Source organism: Polypterus senegalus, chromosome 6 (assembly GCF_016835505.1).
Source record: "Polypterus senegalus isolate Bchr_013 chromosome 6, ASM1683550v1, whole genome shotgun sequence".
Classification (NCBI taxonomy): Eukaryota; Metazoa; Chordata; class Cladistia; order Polypteriformes; family Polypteridae; genus Polypterus; species Polypterus senegalus.
Window position 1 is genome coordinate 163,855,438 of NC_053159.1, and position 21,629 is coordinate 163,877,066.

The window sequence follows — 21,629 nt, forward strand, 5'->3', positions numbered from 1 at the left end:
GGACGCTGTATCTGAAACTGCACACCCCTTCACCTGAGTGTTGTTAATTCTGAGGGGATGGTAGTGCCTATGCTGTTTTCTCCCAAAGTCCACAATCAACTCCTTTGTCTTGCTGACATTCAGGAGCAGACTGCTGTCTGGACACCAGTACGACAAACTGTCCACTTCATTCAGGTAAACCTGCTCATTGCTGTTAAAGATCAGGCCCACCACAGCTGTCACGTGTATACAGGGACTACAGCAGAGGACTCCGAACACAGAACTGTGGAAACCCTGTGCTGAGAGTGAGGTAGTGGTGAATTGTGACATCCCACTTGGGATCTGCCTGATATTAATTGATCTTATTACTTATCAAATGTTGTACTATTCAATCAATTAAAATATACTTCAATGTCTTTATTGATTTGTTTGCACCGTAATTTTATCAGTGGGTATTCATAACATTATGCTCAGGCCTACTTATCTTCAGTGAAAGCCCATTAATCACAACCATTAAAAAATACTTAAAAACGTAAACTAAGACATTTCTAAAGGTAGCTCTTAATTTTTGGTTTGAGTGATGTTGCTAGTTCCTGTTCTCCGTATGTACTCATGTTCTGGTTTCAGGATTTAACTTTATATTCACGTGTATTTGTTTTTACTGGCACGGTCACGTTTTCAAGAAGCTTACATAACCAGCAGATAAAATTATAGTTACCGGAGGATGTCACTATTGGGACGTTAAAGTGAAAAGAAGCTGAAAGAGTTAAACTTGGGACTCGTCTGCAATAAATCACACGGTGAGCTAAATCTAGCACCGAGTCGAAATGAGAATTTTAGCAGATGGCATTCACTTTCAAGTAACGGGTCTCGGCAAGGACTTCCTTTCCACAATCAAGAAATACTGGCAAAAATAAAAACACACCGTGATGTACTGATAGTTTCTTTTCAAATTACAAAAACAAAATAATCAACAGTAAACGATAACCCAGCCTCCACCATTAGCAGGCAGATAAATGGCAAAAAGTGACCCTGCAACCTACCTACGGTGCTCAAGCTACCACGCTGTTGGCTGTAATTAATATCAGTCAGCGCAGGGGCGGACTCTGTGCGCGCCTCCGAGTGTCCGGTTACGCGTGAGTTGTCACGTGACACGTCCTATCAACATACCGTCGCCATTGTTGGCGTCGAAAAAGAGACTGGATTTGTACAGAAACGGTAAGTCTTCTTTATTTGATAGGATGTCCAAGAGAGAAGACGAATTAATACAGCCAATCTCATGTGGGTAGTCTGTATTCTGAACATGTTATCGGGGGCGGATAATACTTTAATTTTGATTAAATATGTGCTAACTGCGGAAGAGCTGGCGAATAGAATACACGGCCAGTGAAGAAATGGCTGAAGTGTTAGTTTAATGATTTCTAAAAAGTAACGGTGTACGAATTGACTTCCCTCTCGCTAACTACTATGGATGTGATCGGGTTATATCAGTTTCGCCATATGTCTTGCAGGTAGATATGAGATATTTCATTTAAAATACCTGCGCTTGCGACAAACAGCCGTGTCTTGCGTAATCTTAATAGACGCGTTAGCAGGGAAATCAAACGGATGTCCTGGAGAAATGAATTTGTTAAGCCGACGGTTAAATTACGGAATAAACAACAAACTTTTGCAGGTGATGTTGTAAAACGAAAGATTTCCGAAAGCTTTTTTTTTTTTCTCTTAGATTTTTAGTAGAGTTTTTAAATTCAGCCACGCCTCATCTTTGCATGAGAAGTGTAATGGCTCTCAATTTGCTGCTGGTGGTGGTTAAGAGGCATAGAGAAGTTTGTGAATGTAGTTTAGGTTAACTTAGTTTTTAGGTATTTGATTTTTCAGACTCCCAATGCACTGCTTAATAAAAACACGATGTAGGATACAAGTGACACGTAACATGCAAGAAGTGAATAAACTGTCGGCATACTTGAACAATTTCGGTTTTTTTTCCTATTAGTTGCCACATAAGCATCTGAAAGACACTGTGCTTACAGTGTTGTGCACGATCATATTTTTTTCAGCGCAGCTTTACCATAGAAATCTTTTTGTCGAATGTCCTCAAAAGGTGCATTTTATGTAAAGTAGCTTGCTGTCTGATTCTAATGCGGCCTTATGTTGAAACCTTGTGGTCCTGGGACGGTTCACACCTCCCCGACAGACGAACCTAAACCAAACCTGTTTCTCGACTAAACCCTATGATGAAGGTAGCATAATTTAAAAATGTGACCATATTCTGAGAAAGTTCACTGACTCTTAATGACTGAACATTCTCCCACACGCTTAATCCAATTCAGGGTCGTTGGTGTAGCCGGAGCCTGTCATTCCAATACAGTACAGCTTGGTGTTCATTTATTGGCACTACTGTAATATAGATTTTCCAATAATGTTGAATTATCTCAAAGGCTTTATGCTTTTACAATTTGCGTTTTGGTGTAATATCACAAAACATTATTTAAGGTCTTCGTCAGTTTAAAAATTTGGGTAGGACTCTTGACCAAAACATTGTAGGTTCTTTAAACAAGAATACGTTATTTTTCGTGGTACTGAGTTTATTTTGCTGAATTGTTTTCATCCAAAATGTACATTGTAATTCCGTTTTTACACAATTTGACATCTACTGGAAAATGCATCGTTTTGATTATTTAAATGAGCAACCTTGCAGTTTTACAGTAACATCACGTTAGTCTTTAAAGGAATACTCCATCAAATTGTTTTTTTAAGGCGTTACATACCCCATGTAGTTTGTAGTGAAAAAATTTTGATCGAATGCTGTCGTTGAGAAAAGAAATAAAATCAAAGAATCTGTGACATACAAGTACTACTTAATAAAGTACACGCCAGTAAAAAGGGTCCAGAAACTGGCCAGCAAACGGGACTGGAGATGCAAGTTTTCTTCGTGCAGTTACTTCGCACTGACTTCCATCCCTCAGCTATACAGAAAATGCAAAGATGAATTTGAATCGGACATATGAAATGTACATTGCAATTTAAACAACCACAAAACTGTAGTCGAGCAGGACAACCGAGTCTTGCATCAGCCTAACGTTACAGTAGATACGTGACAAATCTGAACTGAAAAGTCGCAGGTTGCAAACATCGTATTTTCCAAGAGATCTTACTAGTGAAATCATTGCTCTAGTCTTCAGAGAAGCATTGGATATGTGTGTAGTATCTAGTTGCTGTAACCAAAGACAACAATCTAACGTAGTCTAAAGAGTGAAGTTTAATCGATGAACCAGATCATACTTCTTTGCCCGAGACTTTACGTTTCAATTGGAAAGTTCGAATGCAATATGAATTCCGATATTTATACTAAATAACATCTGTGAACATTACTCATCTATGCCTTAAATTACACTGCAGTGTGATATCTATATATAATTGGTCACTTTAGGATTAGCACTGGTGTAGATGTTTATTATGCAGTGGCAACACATTCATTTTTATTATACAAACAAGATTTAACTTTAAAATGTACTTATTCATGTGGAATAGTTTCTTTACTCTGTCTCCTATTTACATAATTCTTTAAAAGTTGCTTTGAGAGTGTGGTAGGAATGTGTAAGATAATATTGGTTCACTTTTATTTATTTAAATTTTTACCTAAAAATTTTATTTTGGGTACTTTAGTACCTTTCATGTATTTATTATAAGATTAATATAGAAAATACAGCATATAAAGTAATTGGTGCTTGTTTGGCCCAGTGTGTTCAATAATTTAAGCTGTTTATTTTAAAACATTTTAGTTTATAAATCAATACTGGGAAATATCTTGTTGTGATCCTTTATGACATTATTTGCATTTAGCCTTGAAATTGCAATGCAAAACGATAACTTTAAAACTTGCATATCACAATTTAAATTACAGTCGCAATATGTGTCAAAATAATCGTGATATAATTTTTTGATTGAATTGTGCAGCACTGCTTTATACTGGTGTACCTTATTGGTCTGTTTCTTTCCTCTTGCAGAAACAGTAAGGACATATTTTACTCAAGCATGCATGAGTGTAGTGAGGAAAAGGAATTGTTGCAGCTTTTTATTTACACAATGAGAAAAGAGACTGTCAAACAATAAACCCTGAAATGCTTCTTTTTGTCAAAAAGAACCTGACTGTAATGCAAGTTCAGTTGGCATCATTCAATTTCAGTCTGATGTTTGATTTTACTTCAAAGCGTGCAAAGGATCGTTAACATTTTTTTTAATATTTGCTATAAAGTATGTCAATATATGTATAATGAATTTTTTAAATTATAGTAGTATTTAAATTACTGTACTAACCATTTTTTTGCATCATTTTAAGTAATCCCAAGCTATAGCTGTTGTCATCTGGGGCCTTATGCCAAAAGTAGGAAAACTTCATTTTGTCAGGGATGAGGATAGTTTAATGAAGACAACTACGTTTAATTGAGACTTGTTTAAGCAGCTTATTTTCATTTGCACAGTATTACAAGAACTCAAGATTATAAAATAGATTACAGGATAGAATTTTATTTGGTGACTGTTTAAGTAAATGAAGGATTTATCCTATAGCAACTCGCCATAAGTCTTTTGAAAATATCCTTGAATTTTATATTTCAACTGCTAATTAGGTGCTTTTAACTGTGAAAACATTTTGAGCAGTTGCTCAGTAAACTGAATTATAATGTCTTTATTTTCATGGGCTAGGTTTGAACAAACCACGTGAAACAAAGAATGGGTGTGCACATAGCTGGAACTCTGACATGTTAACTAATGACACTTTAAGATTCATTAAAGTAGCAGGTAAAACAAGTTGACATAATTACACATCATCTTAATTACTGTAAATATAGGCTGTTAAAAATGGCAACCATGTTTTTAGTTTTGGCAACCAAAACTTAATGCCGTTTGATATTTTTAAAATTTAGCACTTTAAGCACTAGTTTAAATTTTAAATGAATGACTTAGAACCTCTGGTTCTATTTCTTTTTTCCTTAATCTGCAGACAATAGATGTCCAGTTAAGTCGAGGATCTCAGTTCTTGGAGGGTTACCAGGTCCCTAATTAGAAGCCAGTTCTTGTTAATAAACTCCATTTTTTAATTTTCTTGTCTCTGTGTGCTCTCATTCTGCCTCGCCACACATTTCTAGAACTACTGATTTTCTGTATTCTGAGAGCACCACTCAAATCTCTTCTGAAATATTTGTTAGGTCATTACTTTTTTCTCACATTTTATTGAAATTTGAATAATGGATACATTCAATAGGCACAAATACAGTCATTTTGATTATATTTTCGGTTAGCCCAGAGGTGGCAGTTTTTGACTTAATTGATGGGAAGCGGGTATTGGTCTACTGTAGTTTACTCCAGTATAAGAGTTGACTGCTATGCAATTTTAGTCTGACACTTACCATGGCCAGAAACCTTAATACCATATCTGTTTGAAATCTCCCATGACTGCAGATTTGAAAAGAATAGTTTTCCTTGACATTCACCTTGCCCTGGCATTAACATTTTATTTATTTAAGTAATGCATTTTTGTGTTTATGCATTAAAAAAGTGGTTCTTGCTTTTTTCAGGATGTCTTAAACTTAATATTCTAAGCAGGCTTAATGTAAAGGCTTTTCATGGTGAAAGAAATTAAAAATATTACTATGTAACATTGTTACCTGAAAGATCACAAGTTGTTCCCCAGTTTGACCCTAATCAGTATTCCCTTAATAAAAGTTTTATAATGATATCACAATACAAGAATTTGTATTTAGTACCAATACCACTGAAATTTAACTATACCTGATACCTTTCGATACCACTGCAAAAACAGAAATCCCATTTAATGGTTTTTTATTAATGTTCCTCTATTACTGAAGTGTACAATATTGTGCCTTTATGTAATATAATGTAAAATATATAAACACTAACAGTAACAGCAGCTTTAAAATATTGATATATCTATGAAATAGTCATTATTAAGGTAAACCAGTATTGCCATTCAGAAATATGAAAATGTAGTGCAGTGCTTGAACTTGAATGTGTGGCAGAGAAAGAGATCTTCCTATTGTAACAACAAATGGGGTATTTATAATCGGGGTTCTGCATAGGGTTTATACAGAATGGTATCGTCAAACTACCCGAGTTATCTTGGCATGTGCACATTATAAATTTATTCTGGAATTTTCTGTCCAGTAACTGAAACATACTTCTTAAAATCCATACTTCTTTAAAAAATGTTTTTAATTTTTAAATTATGTATTGTTGAATTAGGAAATTCCAAGAGAAACCACACTGTTCCTCCTCAATCCGAGGTTTGACTATTCGACGGACCCTCCTCTCCAGAACCCCCGAATAGACTTTTCCAGGGAGGCTGAGGAGTGTGATTCCTCTGTAGTTGGAACACACTCTCCGGTCCCCCTTTTTAACCCCACCCCAGTCTGCCAATCCAGAGGCACTGTCCCCTATGTTCATACAATGTTGCAGAGACGTATCAACCAAGACGTTCCTACAACATCCAGAGCCTTGAGGAACTCCGGGCATATCTTGTCCACCCCCGGGGCCCTGCCACCAAGGACCTTTTTGACCACCTTGGTGACCTCAGCCCCAGAGATGGGGAGGCCCACTTCGGAGTCCCCAGGCTCTGCTTCCTCATTGGAAGGCATGTTAGTGGGTTTGAGGAGGTCTTTGAAGTACTCCCCCCACCGACCCACAACTTCCGGAGTCGAGGTCAGCAGCGCACCATCCCCACCATATACGGTGTTGATACTGCACTGCTTCCCCCTCCTGAGACGCCGGATGGTGGACCAGATTCTCCTCAAAGCTGTCCGAAAGTTGTTCTCCATGGCCTCCCCAAACTCCTCCCATGCCCGAGTTTTTGCCTCATCAACCACCAAAGCCGCATTCCGCTTGGCCTGTCGGTACCTATTAGCTGCCTCCAGAGTCCTACAGGACAAAAGGGTCCGGTAGGGCTCCTCCTTCAGCTTGACGGCATCCCTCACCGCCGGTGTCCACCAACGGGTTCAGGGATTGCAACCACGACGGGCACCGACCACCTTACGGCCACAGCTCCTTATGTAGAAGTGCTTATTATAATCAGTGAATGAATGCAGAGCCTCCATTAATTTATTGGGACTGTAAGGGACACTATTAAAAGTGATGAATCTTATCTTTGTCTCTTACAATACAAGTTAAACAGTTCCCTAATGAGGTGGCAGTACAATCTTTTTTTTTTTTTTTTTAAAGTACGATTCCTTCACTTGTGGGATGGCATTTTCTTGACATGATGACTTTTAAACGTGTGTTAATGCGGTACTATAAAATCACCATTTTTATATGTAGGTTTTACTCACGTTATTCTCCATGTTTTAATGTGTTGTGTGCTTTACGTCAACATAGCAAATATGCTACTATTCAAAAGTTTGGGGTCTTCTGGAAGTTTTCATGTTTTTGCTATGTACTGAAAAGTCAAGCAAAATGACACCTTTTATTGGCTAACTAAAAAGATTACAATATGCAAGCTTTTGAGGCAACTCAAGCCCCTTCTTCAGGCAAGATGTAATTTGTGTATTAATCTAGATACCATGTTTCTTGACATATTTCTTGAGAATACTGTTTAATTGTGGCCATTTTAAACCAAGAAACAGAACTTTAGGAATGCCAATACAGTCAACCCTTGTTTATCGGGATGAATCCGTTCCAGACTCTGCTGCGATAAATGAATTTCTGTGAAGTAGGATTCTTTATTTCTAAATCGAATATTTTCGGAGTTAGAACATAGAAAACCTGTTTACGACCTTCTAAATACATTATGTAACATTATTAGAGCCTTCTAGACATGAAATAACACCTTTTTAGTCAAAAGTTTAAACTGTGCTTCATGACAAGACAGAAATGACTGTTCCGTCTCACAATTAAAAGAATGCAAACATATCTTTCTCTTCAAAGGAGTGCTTGTCAGGAGCAGAGAATGTCAGAGAGAGAGCCAGCGAGAAAAACAATCAAAAATCAATAGGGCTGTTTGGGCTTATGAGTATGTGAGGCACCGCCAGACAAAGCAGCTACAAGGAAGGCAGCAATGTGAAGGTAGTCTTTCAGCATTTTTTAGAGGAGCGTCCGTATACTCTAGGCCAGTGTGCTCACACCCCCTCCGTCAGGAGCAGAGAATGTCAGAGAGAGACGGAGACAAGCAAACAATCAGAAATCAATACATGCTGTTTGGGCTTTCAAGTATGCGAAGCATCGCACAGGAAGCATATCGTATATCATTGAGGAGTTTTATTTAATATGTAATACATGCTCTGATTGGGTAGCTTCTCGGCCATCTGCCAATTGCGTCCCTTGTATGAAATCAACTGGACAAAGCAATTGAGGAATCGTGTACCATAAATTAAAAGACCCATTGTCTGCAGAAATCCGCGAACCAGCAAAAAATCCGTGATATATATTTAGATATGCTTACATTTAAAATCCGCGATAGAGTGAAACCGCAAAAGTCGAAGCGCAATATAGTGAGGGATCACTGTACCTTGTAACACAAGTGAACAAGTAACCAATTTCAGTGGAGTTAATGCAGTTACAACGGTTTCTCTAATAACCAGTTACCATTAACACATAACTAAGGATTAAGCTAAAGGAGTTTACCATTAGAACACTGAAGGAATTGCTGCTGAAAGTGGAGTTTTGCAGCTATATCTCTCTATTATAATAAAATCTTGGGTCGAGACGTGATCTTCTCGGAAGACACTTTGACGTCATGTGAGACAAAAGTACAGCTGCTGTACACGCTTTTAAATGACTGATGCAGAGCACGACGAGCATAACATGCAGCTCTGCAGCAGCAAACCAGCAGCAGATCTGACCGCATCTTCTTGGCGTGTGTTCAGCCCCCCTTCACAACGCCAGCAGCAGAGACGCGATGGGGCTGGCGCTTTGTTCTCCTTTTCGGTATTATAATCTTTTATTCTGATTTTGTCCACTGGCTATGTGTGCATTCTCTCTCTCTCTCAAGGCAGGGCAGGAACAAAGTGGCTTATGAAGTAACTGATTCTGCCAGCCTCTGTTAGTTTTTTAGCTATTTCGTCAATGTAAACTAAAAAGAAATTTGAATCGTGGACCAGGGTAAACATTCAGCTAGATATAACCCAGAATAAAGACAGTTCTTAGTTTACATGTGTAGTGCTTACCTCCAACAAATGCTATTAAGTAATTGTCCATCTTGCAAATATCAATAACACCTTTACTGGGGGGAATTCAACATTCTCTGAAATAGTTACTAAAATAACTGAAAGTCATGTCACTTGTCCAGTAGGAAAATGCACAATTAGCACCTTTAAAACATGCTTCCAGTGCTTAAAATGGTTAAAGCAACATGTGCTCACTGACATAAAAAACTGTCAGTTGTACTACGTATTGTACTTGACATATTGTGAATTTCTGACACTTTTGTCTTAGTATGAACAAACCTACTACATTAGTCAGTAACTCAGTCTCACTAAGGTATGCTTTCTCTGTAATTTCTTTAGTCTGCTGCTTGACTGTAGCTTCTCTGCTACTTTCTTACCTGTGTTACAAAAGATGCAATTGCCAGTAAGGGAGCACTAATTGAATAATTAGGTTCTGATCATATGCATCATTGGAGCATGCAAAATGGGGTGGATGAGCACGAAAGGGTTACCAGGATCTGTCAGAGATGGGTTTTTTGTACTCGATTTGATTTATTTGTGCAAATTGGATTTATAGAATTGAGTTGTGACAAGGAGGCAATGTTGATCCTTTGTTTTCTATGTAAAGCACACAATGATTGTAGGAGCGAATGGGGCTTAGGTACAGACTTGTGTGTGTGTTTTAATTTTTCTTTCCTGTTTTCAATCTTAAATTGGTTTCAGTGTTTTCACACATCCATAACTAGAGTTACATCTAATAAGCTTTTCTAAAAATGCTTCTGTCTCTTCTGCTTTGCAGTGCTATCATTCACACAGTGGAACACTTTGCGGTATACCTGGCTATTGTAAAAGTTGCTCCAAATATGAACAATAATAACCTGTCCACAAGCAAATCATGCATTACTGTTAACCATGCTAATCTGCCAACCATTGAAATGTAAATTGCATTGACACAAACTAGAAAAATCTGCTGATAAAATATTTTTGGTAATTTGTTTTTTCATAAAACAAGGAAATATATACTCCTTAATTTGTAATTTTGTTTCTGCAATTAATGAGTCTAAATAGTCGCCTAAATAGGTTCACCATTCTGTTAAGGTAAAAAATATTATTTTGTCAAGGTAAAAATATTTTTGGACATTTGCAAAGTGCTCCCCTGGATTGTAGCCAATGGGGCAGAAGTTCCCCCTTGAATTTAGTGTTTTTTTAAATTTCCCATCCTGTCTTCATCATGGTTGTTATTCTGGAGGGCCAATCTCCTGGCATTACAGTCCTTTACTTCCATGTGGTTGGTGATGTGAGCCAAAGTTTGGGAACTAAAAGTTGCTTTGATTGTTATTAATTGCTGCTTATGATTTTTAGTGTTTGTTTCTTCTTCTCTTTTGAAGTATTTTTGTCTGTGTGTGCTATTTACGTCACAACATAAGTGACTCAGTACGAGAGTGCCTACAAATATAAACAGAAGAGATCTAAAGTGTGGCAGCATCTTAATAAAAATGACAAATACAGCAAGTGAAGGTTATATTAAATCTAATAACGCGCAAGGGCAGTAGCCATGTTGATGATTAAACACCACATGACACATGGTGCATTGTTCTAGATTAACACTATCTTCAGTTTCTTTAGGCAGACACAACAAAAAGAAGTGGCAGCCTTTTATGTAGCTCTCTGTGAGTGAAAGGAAGTCAAAAAAGGTGTTTTGCTACTAATTAAATAATGGGCAGAATGAATCGTATAGCATGTTGAATAGTTGTGAAAACATTTTTTTTTTTTTCTGACTAGTCCTTTATGTAAAGTTTTGATAATACCAGAGCAGCTGTGTGATTTTAGTTCTCTCCTGAATAGTCATGTTTGTGACTTACTTTTTATTAACTGCTAATGTTCATTTTTGTAAAGATTGAGATCTTTTACTTTAGATCACATAAAATTAATAACGGGTTAAGGCAATTTCATGTGATTTGAAATGCTGGTAAACATTGTCATTTACTGTGTGAAAAGAATTATTTACCCCTCAATTTCTAATCCCCTGCAAATTGGTTGTGAACATTATAGACAATATAGCCATCCTTTGGTAATGATTATAATGTAGATACTTGTGAACATTTGCTATCCAGACTGAGCTTTAAGTAAACTAGTCTGAGCTCTGTAATGCATAAGCACGTTTGTAATTGGTTGCACATTAGGCACTCAAATCTAAAAATTGCACTATCCAGTGTGTGAAGGTAGGTTATAATGTTTTTTTTTTTTTTATTATATAAAGATATTGGCCATTAAAAACAAAACAAATAAAAAAACTTGCAGCTGCTGTGAGATGACTCCGTTCTCTTTGGCTGCAAACAGTCATCTGTGGAGTAATGAACACTACTACTTCTTGCAGGTCCGCCTTTAGTACATTAGAATGTTCACATCCATCCTAAGCGCTACATGGCATTTAAGATATCGTGATTACCACATGAGAGTCAACTGAAATGGAAAATGCCCTGTTTTTTTTATTTTTCTTCTGGATTTGCACATTTTTGAATCATTTCTTGAATGGAAAAAAAATGCTCTAAACAAGATCAGACTAGTGTTTGGTTTTGTGTTGATCAACTTACTTTTTTAAGCATAAACTCCAAACCACGATGGTGGGTGTTAGAGAAATGCCTGGAAAATCTTCAAAACAGAATCTATGATGGGGAGGACTGTAATAAGCAAAAATGTCCACATAAAACTTGAATTATTACTTGAGCGACACGCCACAATAAACAAGAATTATAATATATTTAATTAGGTGGCACGCTGAGTGCAGTTGGAGGTTGCCATGGCAGTGGTAACAATTATTAAAATGGACTGGAAGAAATTCTGTGTGCTACCCCACCATTCTTTCTTTGGAGGACTTGCAGTATTGGAGTTTATGAAAACTGTATGTGGAGTAGTATGCTTTAGGGGAGTGAGGATACCAGTTAAGGGGACCGCCATCACCTCACCTGAGGCACTGTCCTTCATGGCTCCAGGATATGGAGATCGTGTAGGATGCACCGGCTTTAAATAATCCATCAGTGATGTTTGCTTCAAGTACTGCTTCAGATCCTTAAGGGTATTAGGCCTCAGCAAATGAGTGCGTAGCATAGGCAAGGTGGTTGTTTAACCTTGAGCCTGCCATCAATTATGGGATGTCTCTAGCCAGCTGGTCAGTTATGCAAAGCCACTCTTTAAGGGTGCTTGGCAATCTTGGGTGCTTGTTGTTCATCATTGTATTTGTTGTCCTGAAGACATTTCCTAAACCATTGCATCCATCTCCTCATTCATCAGCTCCTGGTGTTGCTTCTGCATAATGTCAGGAACATCTTCCTCTCCTATATCCTTGAATGGTTTGCCTCCAATGGTGTATACTAGATGCCCAATTGCTTCAGCATTCTGCCTCACTGCTTTGTCTTCAAAATCCCAGTAAAAAGTGGGCCATACCTTTTTTTTTTTGTTTTTTTTAGCAGTTGTTCAAGGTAACCTGTAAAACATACAGTCAATGACCTGAAGCATTGTGACAGATTTCCAGCATCCGTCATGGTCATTTGTGTTAATTTTCCCCGTAGTTGTAGGCTTGGCAATATATATCCATGATATACTCTAATGTGCTTAAAGGCTTGTATGATACTCTGATCCACAGGCTGGATCAAAGGTGGCATAAAAACAAATTCTAAGTTGAATGCAAGGTTCCTGTCCCCAAGATATTGTTTTACTGCTGCAATGAAGCAGTTGTTGAAACAGTCACAGAAGATTTCTACAATCATCTGAGCTTCTCAATTCCAGCGCCAATACACTAGCATTGAGGTCTTTTTTTGTGTGAAAGCCCTGGGATTTTGAGCTCTATAGATGATTAGTGGCTTTCGCTTAAACTCACTGCTGGTCTTAGTGCACAAGAGTTGGGTTAAACAATCCTTTAAAGCCTTGTACCCACTGGCATAGACAATGACTTTTGTAATGTAGGTGCAGTTTCCTACCTGTTTCATCAGCATACTGGCCTCATCTGCATTAAACACTTGTTCTGTTAGGTAATCTTTTTTCAGCTTGTTTTCAAAGTCTGCAACAGCTGCTGCATCAGCTGAACCAGCTTCACCTGTAAGTTAAAGCCAACCATGTCTAGTTGCAAAGGGAATCACATTTTTTAGGTCTCATTATTACATGCTTATAAATTTATTGTACCTTCGTGGGGATGGTTACTGTTGTGAATATACATTTTTTTGTTCTTCCCTCTTATTCAACCACAAATGTAACCACTTTTACATTTTTTTTACAATTCCGTCATCACGCACTGGTGGTTACGTTAACACTTTCTGGACTGGATTCACAAATGCTTTTACGAGTACTTTCTGACACAAAGTTGATCACTCTTTATTTTCTCACAAACCTGCATCACTTTGTATACTTGGGCTCAGAGCCTGAATGACTGGCAAGTACACTGTGGTGGGCATTATTGCGTCATAAAACTTTGATTCTGGTATGCGAAATGATGAAAATATTCAACAAAAACATATGGAGTTCTTTATTCTTCAATGGTCGGGTAAACAATACTGGTGAAGTGCCTAATAGGACTGGCAGCTCCCCAAACTTGTGCACATTGTGCCATTCATTTTTTTTTTTTTTCTCTTCTGTACATAGTCATGAAGCCATCACAAAAGTATAAGTGGGATTAGTAATAAATTCTCATGAATGCTTGAAGTCACAAAAGTTAAATGCATTAATGTTGAGGATCGTTTCTCATCTAAAATTTAGTTAATAGTGCTTTGGCATGTTCAGTTAATTGAGGACAATGTTGGTAATTCTTAAAGCAATTGTTCCGAACTCTTGGGATTTTTTTTTTAGGTGTAATTATAGGTCATCTCTCAGTGATGCTTCTCCCTTGCAGAAGTTGCGTTTTCTACAGATTTTGCAAAAACTTAAACTGTAATTTTGACAACATAATTTCCACCATCCAAAGAGGCATTTAGACTTAAAATATCCAGAGGTGCTTGTCAAAAGTTTTATTGCACTGAACATGTCTTAGAAAAGGAATAAATAGTAAATATTTTTGTAAACCAACTACACTTTTTGTTAATGTTAACAATCTCTGTCCACTGACACATTAAAGTGACTTTTTAAGCAACTTTGCCATAATTAAACTGCATAATATTTAAACTTATAATTAATAACAATAAAATAAATAATAATATTATTGCTAATAGTTGCACTATTACTTCAAGACTTCAAGCCCAGGTGCATTACAAAGTATTCACCAAATTAAAAAAAATAAAACAAGTGCAACTTGGTGATGACATCTTTACCAACTGAACCATCATTTAGGCAAACTGCTTTAATATGGACTTTGCTTCAAGCTAAGTGATATACATAAATAATAAAACTGCAGCTTGCATTTATAATGCTATTTGTTGTATAGCCCTACGGAATCGTATTAGGGCCACGGTGAAGAAAAAAAAATACGACACAGGGAAGAATAAAACAAACTATGTTGAGAATAAAGTCGACATGTTGACTTTATTCTCGATATTTCCACTTTAATTTTGACACTTATGTCGAGATTAAAGGTGACATTTCCACTTTATTCTCGCCGTTTATTTTATAATTAAAGTAGAATGTCGTAAACTAAACTTCATCTTAAAATCAATGTTTACTAAATTTTCTCAAACCCTGTCATACGTTAATGCAGCACATTAAATGCTTTGTGTTAAGTGTCTCCCGACCCTGTTGTTAATCACTACGCTTCTTAAACTGACTTCCTCCGCACTAAGAGGCATGGGCAGTGATCACTGCACAGAATCCATTCGCTTTTTTGATATTCCTGCTCTCTGAAAATTCTAAATGCTAAGCTAAATACTTGATATCATTTTCATGATGAAATACATTAAAGCAGTTATTAAATATGCATGGTAGTGAGGTGGTAGTGCTGCTCCCTCGCAGCAAGGAGTCCCCAGGTGTAGAGAACTTGTGTGACGAGGCTCCAAAAAACTGGATGTATGAATGGGTATCGCAAAGGTTTAACTTAAATATTGTGTAAATGTTGGGTTTGTGATCTGGTGGTTGGAGACACGAACACAGAATTCAATGGATGTTCTTCTGAGCGGGCATTCTTTATTGCATGCGTGCTGTCTGTCTGACGTACCAGAACCCCAGTTCCTATCCTTCCTTTTTCTTTCTCCACATAACCAATCACCACAAGTTAAGTGTCTTTGTGAATTTAAAACTAGTTGGTCTCTCTGATTAGCGGTGTAGCAGTGAAGAAAGGTCCCCACTTGAACAGTTTCCCACTGAGCCATGTTCCGAACGTTGTTTAGGCAATTTAAACCGGTGTTGCGGTATAAGAAAAATCCATATCATAACAAAAATAAAAAATGGTTTTCAGTATGAACCGGCATACCGCCCAGCACTAGTTCAGACGGCAAAATCTATAACCTTGAATGTCAATGTAGTATACGTATGCAGTATGATGATCCTTTCATTGTATAAATCCTGGACCATTTCCTTCTGAAAGTGTTAGATCATGACAGAGCATATTAGAAATATGTTAGAGTGATTGATTGGGAGTTTGTAAATCTCTCTTAGGGCCCATTCAGACCTGAGTGTGTTTTCTAGTGTTTTAGCACTAGAACCGAGAACACCTAGGCCACTTGTAAAGTTCTGTACCATTATTTTCAGTGATACTATTCACACCTAAACATTTTAGCAGCACGTTTTTAGAAAACTCCTGCATGCAGCAGTTTTAGAGTGTTTTCAGACAAATGTTTGATCCATTGAAATAAATGGTAATAACAGTAGAACACTGGTTAAAAAAGAAAATAACAAACTTTTTTTTTTTTACAGGAAGTCACAGCCTCTTCCTGAATAAGACAGCATGAAACAGTTCTTTGAAACAAAAAAATATATGCGGGTGTCCTTGTGTATGCACATACTTTGGTCACCTACAGACAGCTATTGAAGGAGAGCTTGCATGCGCACGTAACTTACAATCATGTGACAAGTAATGAACAAAAAATATAGGTATCAATTTAGTTTCAATCAGGTTAAAGTTAAGTAAATATAGTACAGATGTTTTAACATTGACAGAGTGTTTGCGTAAAGTACATGACAAACACTTAAAAAATGCCAAGTGAACACTGGAAATTTAAATTTGAATGGACCGTTTCTGAATGATGTACATCTTTGCAACCATATAATGTGAAATTCTGATTTTACTGTGGCTAAAACTTCATTTGCAAGTCTCCATTGCTAGATTGATTGGGGAGAAAGGACATGTCTGCCTAGTATTACTTTATTAGACACATAATTAGCAGTTACGTCTGTGCAACTGAGATTAATTTTTTTTGGTTATTTATAAAGCAACAATTTTTTTTTTGGATGCCTGTTATTGAAGTGTGCATAATGTTTGCACTATCTTTCTGTAGGGAAATAACCATGGATTCAAAATCAAGATCTCCATTTGGTCAGTCCAGGTCTTCATCTCCACCCTCCAGTTTATCTTCCAGTACGTCCCCACTGGTGGCCAGCCGATTATATTCTACCCGTGGGAGTGTCCTTAATAATGACTGCTATTCAAGGAGCACCTCTGTGAAACTAGATTCAGATTATCAGGTATTTAATACTTCTGTATACTCCGATATACTATAATTATTTTACAGGTTTCAGAGTATGTGGATATGTGTTTGTGCTCATGATTATTCAATTTAATGATTAATCTGAGTTAGAGAATTTTTCAAGGAGAACTGTTAACTGGTTGAGAAATATAGTTTGTTGAATCTTTCTTGTTGTGTCTGCCATCACTGCCACCTGTTTTAGTTTGCTTTATTAAAAAAGCTTTCAGAAAGCATGGTTTATATGGCAGTTTGAAATCACTCTTAATAAAGAGTTATGGGAAACTAGAATTAAATCATAATTTATTTTTGTGCATGTGTTGAATTCCGTTTTTTAAAAAAACGTTTTTGGGGGTTCTGTAAACCATTTCAAAGCCATGCAAAAGAAATGACGTTTCTGCAACTCCATGATAACCAATTGACTTTGAAGTTGCAGTAAAAATAAAATTAACATGTTAATATTGTGGCTAAAGTTAACTCTCATGTGAATACATTTGAAATTTACAATTTTTTAATTACTAAAATGCAACAAGAAGTTTTAACACAGAATTTCTAACACTCCAGTCTTATTTGAGTGTGTGTATGTTTGTGTGCTTTTATTTATTTATTTATTTATTTAATGTCTTGTGTTCATTGCTTTATAGTTAGTTCTGTGTTTCTTATGATATCTTTCCTGGTTGTTTGTTGAGAAAAACAGACGAGCCACATGTACTTTTCTTCGTGATGCCCAGTGCTGCTTGTCCCAGCGACTATAAAGGATAAGCTGGTGTCTGCTTCGGTCTGGAACAGGTATAACTTAGAAGCTCAACTTACAGACGTGCATAAACTGAATAGCGGGTAGTCAAATACCTTACATGACAAATGTAAAAAGTTTAACAAAAAGTACAAGTTAAAGGATAAGTTCAGTATTTTTCAAGTGGAATTTATTTTTTTATAATCATGTTATATGGTAATTTTCCATCGAGAATTATGTTCTTATGGGAATTTTTATAAATTAAAAAAAAAATGTTCTTGTGGTTTAAAATGGGCTTTACTGGGCATCTGGAAAAAAAAAAAATGGCTCAAACATACCAAATATGTCTTTGTTGATATTAGTTTTCCTTATTACAACAAAAGGAAATTGGAAGTAATTTTACCTTATCATCTCATAGCAGCCTCCCTGGTGTGCATGCACAATCATGTTCCTCCCTGCCTTTCCACACTCTGTGTTCGTACAACAAACAGTTCTGTTTCAGAATTTCTAGTGTGTTGAAGTGTATAGTCTCCAGCGTGTAGAAGAAGCTGAGGGTGGGGTCTGGGGGTTTTGGGTCGCCTTTGAGTCTTCTCTGTGTCAAAGAATGGGTTTGGAGAGCAAGTGTAATAGCTGAGCAGGAGGTGCTTGATAAACTACTATTTACTTAAGGTACCAAAATGCTGGTACTGCACCATTTAACTACCAACATCCCCCCTCCGCCCTCCCCCTGTATTTTCAGTACTGGTATTCTGCACATGCATAACCCAGAAGTGTGTGGGTAAACATATACTGGTGAAAAAAATACAATATTCAATACACTATTGAGAACAATGAACAAACACAAAGTAAAGCAAATATGACAAAAAATAAGCTTAGATATACACTTTTAAGAATGACTCTTTAATACCACTGCATGCAGCTAACAAGGATACTGAAATAACACAGTTGATGCAGCATCTGCTGAATAATTTGCTAGAAAAACACTACACCATAGATAAAGTAATAGTGCACAAAGGCTGCTACATGATTTTGGTAGGTTTAAAATCAAACACATACCAAGTTATTGTAGTTGTTAACTAAACCACCGAATTTGCCAGTAGAATTTACTTTGTCTCTGAACTAAATTTCTGCAGCACTTGTGATTAGATTACCATTCCAATGCTATACACTTATGTTTGATTTTTTTTATTTTTTTTCCATATTTCACCAAAGAATTTTTGGTAATTAAGGCACATGCAATAAATTGTAAGAAATTCCGCTGAGAAAACACATTTATGGATAGGATTGTTTGGTCCATGCTGTCCTCCCATGGATCCAGCATTCACAAAAGCACTTGAATTATTCTTGGCAGAAATGGCAATTGTCGAACTAATAAAGCAAGCTGCAGAAAACCACACCCCAGGAGTGATAGGTTGTCATAATGGGAGACAGGCAGTGCGGCAACGTCTTTAAAGTGATAGACTGTTCCAAAAACAACATGGATATGCTCATGTAGCCTGTGCATGCAATCTTAAGAAGCAAATCAGTACTGTAGAACGCTGCTTTTTTAAAAAAACTTTTAAGGCCTTTTTCAGTGATGTAGACCAGGTTTTAAACCACAAAAATAGGCAAGGAAAAAGTTTAGACATTCAACAAATTAATATACACCATGTTTATGAAAAAAAGAACTTGAAATACATAACTTCTCTTTTAAAGTAGAAGTTAAGTCTTCAAATAAGTGGCGTTCTTATCTCTTGTGCTGCTGCAAGTTGTGTTGGGAAAGTGATCACTTTTTGTAGATACAGAGGTTTAAAAAAAAAAAAAAGTTGGATATGGTTTGTATTGCTGATTTTGTGGTGATTTCTTTGATGCACATTTGATATGTTTTATGCTTTTAAGTTATGTTTAGCTGAGGTATAAACTGCTATTTGACTGTACAATATGCATGCATATCAAAGTTGTTTATGTCTGCTGGGATAGGTTGTTGCTGGACTAGATTAAGTGTCATTTTACCACAGTGTTGTCCTCTATGTGAGCTAGTGAGGTGACCTCGGCGTAATTGGCTGTATATGCTTTTAACGTCATGAAAATAAATATTGCTTACTTTTAACTTTTGTAATGTGTGACAGGTGAGACTTCAAGACTGTATGTTTTTACATTTTAACAAAAGCAGCATTATTTACCATGTTTAAAGGGCACACATTTAGTTTGCACTGTAAAAGAAGCCTATGCACCTATACTTGCCTTTTACTGGTTTGAGTTTATATTATTCTTTGACTTTAGTTTTCACTTCAGTCCCAGAGTTGATGGGATCTTGAAGAGGTCCATTTTATTATCAGGAAAATGTGTTTTTCTGTGCTTTTAACTGAAGATCTTTAATATAAATATTACCTTAATATGATTCAGCCTGAAAGTAAATTACTTATATATTTCAATTTTATAAAAGTTGAGGGTATTTGTGTATCATTATAGGGCTCTAGGCTCCATAGATCTTCCAGAGATTGCACATTTCCAGAAACCTGTCATTCTAGTTGGAAACTGTCGTCCTCATCTTCAGCACTTTCCTCTGGATCACGCAATCACTCTTGGTCAGAGACTTCACCAGGGAGCAGAAGCAAACTGGTAATTTGATACTTGAGTAGTAGAATTGGGCACCAGGTATGAAAATCCAGAATGATAAAGGAATAAGAAACGTAAATAATTTTAAACATGGGGATATTACTGTTCATTGGTATTCATTGACTGTGATGCTGTTGTTCAATAGAGGAGTTTAAAGTGCAATATTAAGTTTACAAATGCTAAAACTGTTATCCCCTATTTTAATGAAGCAGAGGCAGTAAAATCTGTAAAAATTACAACTTTTTTGTGTTTTTTAAAAATTGGTATAAATATTGAATTTTGTTTATGGGTTCCATTACTTGCATTTTTAAAGTCTTTAGAGACATTACATTTTACGTCAGTGTCCAAATTTTTTCAAAATGGGGAAAAAGAACATGAGGGATGCAAAATATAAAGACATGTATTACAGACTTGTCTAATGGTAAGTCCATAACATTGAAGTGATGAGATTTGCATCGTAAATTAATATAATCTTTGTCTCCTCTTTTAAGGTTGATACTGAGAGGTATCCAGGGTCATACCATGGATTGCTTAGCCCATCACAGGATTGTGACTCTAAAAGACCAAAGCTGTCTTATGCAAGTACTTCATCCTACTTAAGGAGCCCATCTACCTCTGGTGTTAGCCCATGTGCTGGTATAAATGGTTAGCCTTATATTTTAATTTGAAGGTATTGATTGGATCTGTAGCTGTTGAAGTTTTTTACAAAATTTATTTGGTGCTTTTTTTTTTTTTCAGCAATAAAATATTTAAGCAACAGCTAATTCTTGCATTCTCGGCAATCAACTGTATATAAAATATGAGCGAATGACAAATATTGAATATAAAAGTCTAATTTTATGAGGTAAAACCAAAAGATGTAGACGAGGTACTTCCCTTATTCTGATGGGAGTTATGAATCAGTAACAAGCTAAGCAAGAGAGACATTGCTATCTCTAGGAATATTATTCAGCACCTTATTTGAAATTTTCTGCTTTTCACAGGAATATAAGGATAAAAAAATCTGCCAAGTTTTCCTGTGGTTTATGGAACATGACCTGTTTTGAATGGTTGTCTCACACAATTCTATATCTGAATCAGCAAAGATTCTTATATCCTATGAAATGCATAATTGTAGTTCTTTCCAAGTATGGCTAGAGTTGGCAGCATGTGCAGAAGAACGCCTAAGGATTACTGTATATTAAAGATTGTCGTTTATTATGCATACATTTTGGCAACTCTAGAAAGGTTGTGCTAGTCAGTATAAATTTCTGATGCCTTACTTTCAATTGGTATTTTCATATTGTTAGATAAACAAAGTGTTAAGTGAATTTTGGAGTGGAGTTTATAGATTAGTTAAAGCTAGTCTGCTTACTTTTAAGTCCGATTTAGGGTTGTCATGATAACAGAATTTTTATAGAGGATTCCAATAACGGTTAAACGTCATGATACTTGACAGTCAAAAGCAACCTGAGTGAACTTAAAAGAAAGCTATTCAGTCAACCCCCGAAATTTATGAATGTCAAGTATTGGATCTGATGTTGTCAGTGCTTTAGACCTTTCCTCCTTGCGGAAATTTTGCAGATCCTG

General features: G+C 36.5%; 1 protein-coding gene across 2 annotated transcripts in view; it reads left to right on the forward strand.

Annotated features, from left to right (window-relative positions):
- Nucleotides 1-1,063: 1,063 nt before the first annotated feature.
- The window catches only part of marchf7 (membrane-associated ring finger (C3HC4) 7), a 35,679-nt gene continuing 15,113 nt past the window's right edge, over nucleotides 1,064-21,629 (forward strand). Inside the window, exons 1-4 of one of the 2 annotated variants that reach the window (XM_039757474.1) lie at nucleotides 1,064-1,197; nucleotides 16,544-16,730; nucleotides 19,914-20,063; nucleotides 20,552-20,705. In XM_039757474.1, coding sequence (XP_039613408.1) covers nucleotides 16,554-16,730; nucleotides 19,914-20,063; nucleotides 20,552-20,705 — 481 coding nt within the window. In that variant the 5' untranslated portion in view covers nucleotides 1,064-1,197; nucleotides 16,544-16,553. Of the gene's footprint in view, nucleotides 1,198-1,398; nucleotides 1,491-16,543; nucleotides 16,731-19,913; nucleotides 20,064-20,551; nucleotides 20,706-21,629 lie in introns of those variants that run through there. The other variant, XM_039757473.1, reaches the window with a different exon arrangement.